General features: G+C 47.1%; 1 protein-coding gene across 1 annotated transcript in view; it reads left to right on the top strand. All coding sequences in view use genetic code 11, as the record gives it.

Moving 5' to 3' along the window:
* Positions 1 to 1,890, top strand: part of EGR_01149 (Tyrosine-protein kinase PR2) — a gene marked incomplete at both ends in the record, with an annotated part of 47,337 nt that overhangs the window by 43,938 nt on the left and 1,509 nt on the right. Inside the window, one exon of the mRNA XM_024490398.1 lies at positions 739 to 1,195. Within this exon, the coding sequence (XP_024355217.1) occupies positions 739 to 1,195 (457 nt within the window). The remainder of the gene's footprint in view (positions 1 to 738; positions 1,196 to 1,890) is intronic.

Here is a 1,890-nt window from a genome sequence, read left to right as displayed (position 1 = left end):
TTTGGACTACCTTGAACACATTTTTATTGCAACACTTTATTTACCTGTTTTGAGGTTTATGCAACAGCAAATATAAATCACTTTTTAGCATTCTGTAGAAAAAAACTGGCTGCGTTTATTTGTTTTTATCCTGTTCCATATTCTAACTAACTCAAGTTTTAAAGTCGCTCAAAGTATATCATAGGATTTTGAATTAACTTCAAATCTGCATTTTGACAGATGTGCGATAAAGTCAAAATCGGGAATAAACTTCCAATTTTGCTTGTCCTCTTTGAGGTCAATAACTTGTGAACCCGGGAAAAAAGGTGCCGAACATAGGGACTAACATTTGGGGTTCTGACGAAATTTGGGACACTGAAATGGCTCGGCTGTGGTAGTGTGCATACCACATTTTCTGTGTTATACTCTTCCGGTTCTTTTGAAAGGGCAGTAGTCCCTTTTGTGACATCCATATCAGCACAAAGCGGAAAGTCTATTTGAAGCGATGCGAAAAATGTTACATTATTCATTGGTAGATCAGAAGACTATTTGCATTGTTTTTATTAACTCAATGTGATCTCAAACTGCCACGACTGTTGCCGTTTCGAAAGAGGGCTTTTTTTTTCCTTTCCATTTCAGCATGTATCCAAGTGTCCAGGATGATTGGATTGCCATTTAAGATAGCATGTGTTTGTGACGTCAGAAACCCAATCCATTGTTACCGGTTTCTATTATGACGTTCAATTTTCTGCTATTCAGTTGTCGGTGCCTCTGTGGCCTCTATCCTCTCCTCAGAGGGAACGACAACAGCCGCGGTGTCCACACCACCGTCCTCGTCAACATCGTCACGTGGGATCAGCCGGGGCTCCTCCATAACCGCTATCTCCTCACCCCTCTCCTTGGGCGGAGCGGGGGCGGTGACACCGGTCACCACTACTACTACCACCACCACTCCTTCCATCTCGCCTGCCCCCTCCACCTCTTCCCTTGCCACCTCAAGCACCTCCTCCTCAAACCTCGTGCTCCACCACCTTGGCCATGGCCACTACCAGAGTTCGAGATTCACTGGCGGCATTGGGGCAGGAGGCGGTGGTGGCGGCGGACTTCGAGCGCTGCGAGATCGTGGTGACCTGGTATTCCGGGCTCCACCAGCCTCAGCCGCTATTGGTGGTCGGCGTAGAACCAATCCGGTCTCTAGGACTGACCACCAACCCAGGTAAGCAGGCAGGTAGGAGGGAAGGAAGTTGGTGAACCTTGAAAGTTGACGATACCGATGCCTAAATTGATTAGGGAAGGATGTAGATCTGAAGGTATTTCCTTTTATCCTCACTTTAATTAGTTTTTGAAAGATAGTTTGCGCCCTCAAGTTAGAATTAGCCATTAATAATCGCATCCATTTAACACAATACATAAGATTTCTTCACTTAGAGTAAAGTTCCCGGTAAGATAAGAACCTTCGAATGATTTTGCAAAAAATTGGAGCTTCAGATGGATTTGCGCATCGGATATGACGCCAATTGGACTTAACTGCTTTTGTCTGAGACAAGTCATAATGCGCCCAGCTCCTTTCCCTCCTAATCCGCCTCCTCTCTTGCCTTTCACTTCGTCGTTCTTCCTAACGCTGTTCGTTGCTCAGATGCCCTAGATATGCCGGTGGCACTTTGGATAGGAGACATCGATATCCTCTCCCCTCGTGTCCAGCCACCGTGACTCTGCCGCGTCGTAATAACCTTAGGTTTGTGTGTGTGCTGGACTGTTAGCCTTTCTCTTGCGTGCGTGCGAGTGAGCGTGCCCTCTGGCCATTTCCCGCCTGTGCTTGTTTTCGGTCTGCACGTGCCACTAGCGTGCGTACGGGTGTGTGCGCATGCCTCTCGATCGCCTCCAACCCAACCTAACCTGCCTCTTTCTTCC

The sequence above is a fragment of the Echinococcus granulosus genome (genome assembly GCF_000524195.1).
Source record: "Echinococcus granulosus chromosome Unknown EG_S00004, whole genome shotgun sequence".
Classification (NCBI taxonomy): domain Eukaryota; kingdom Metazoa; phylum Platyhelminthes; class Cestoda; order Cyclophyllidea; family Taeniidae; genus Echinococcus; species Echinococcus granulosus.
This window is presented reverse-complemented; position numbering and strand designations above follow the sequence as displayed.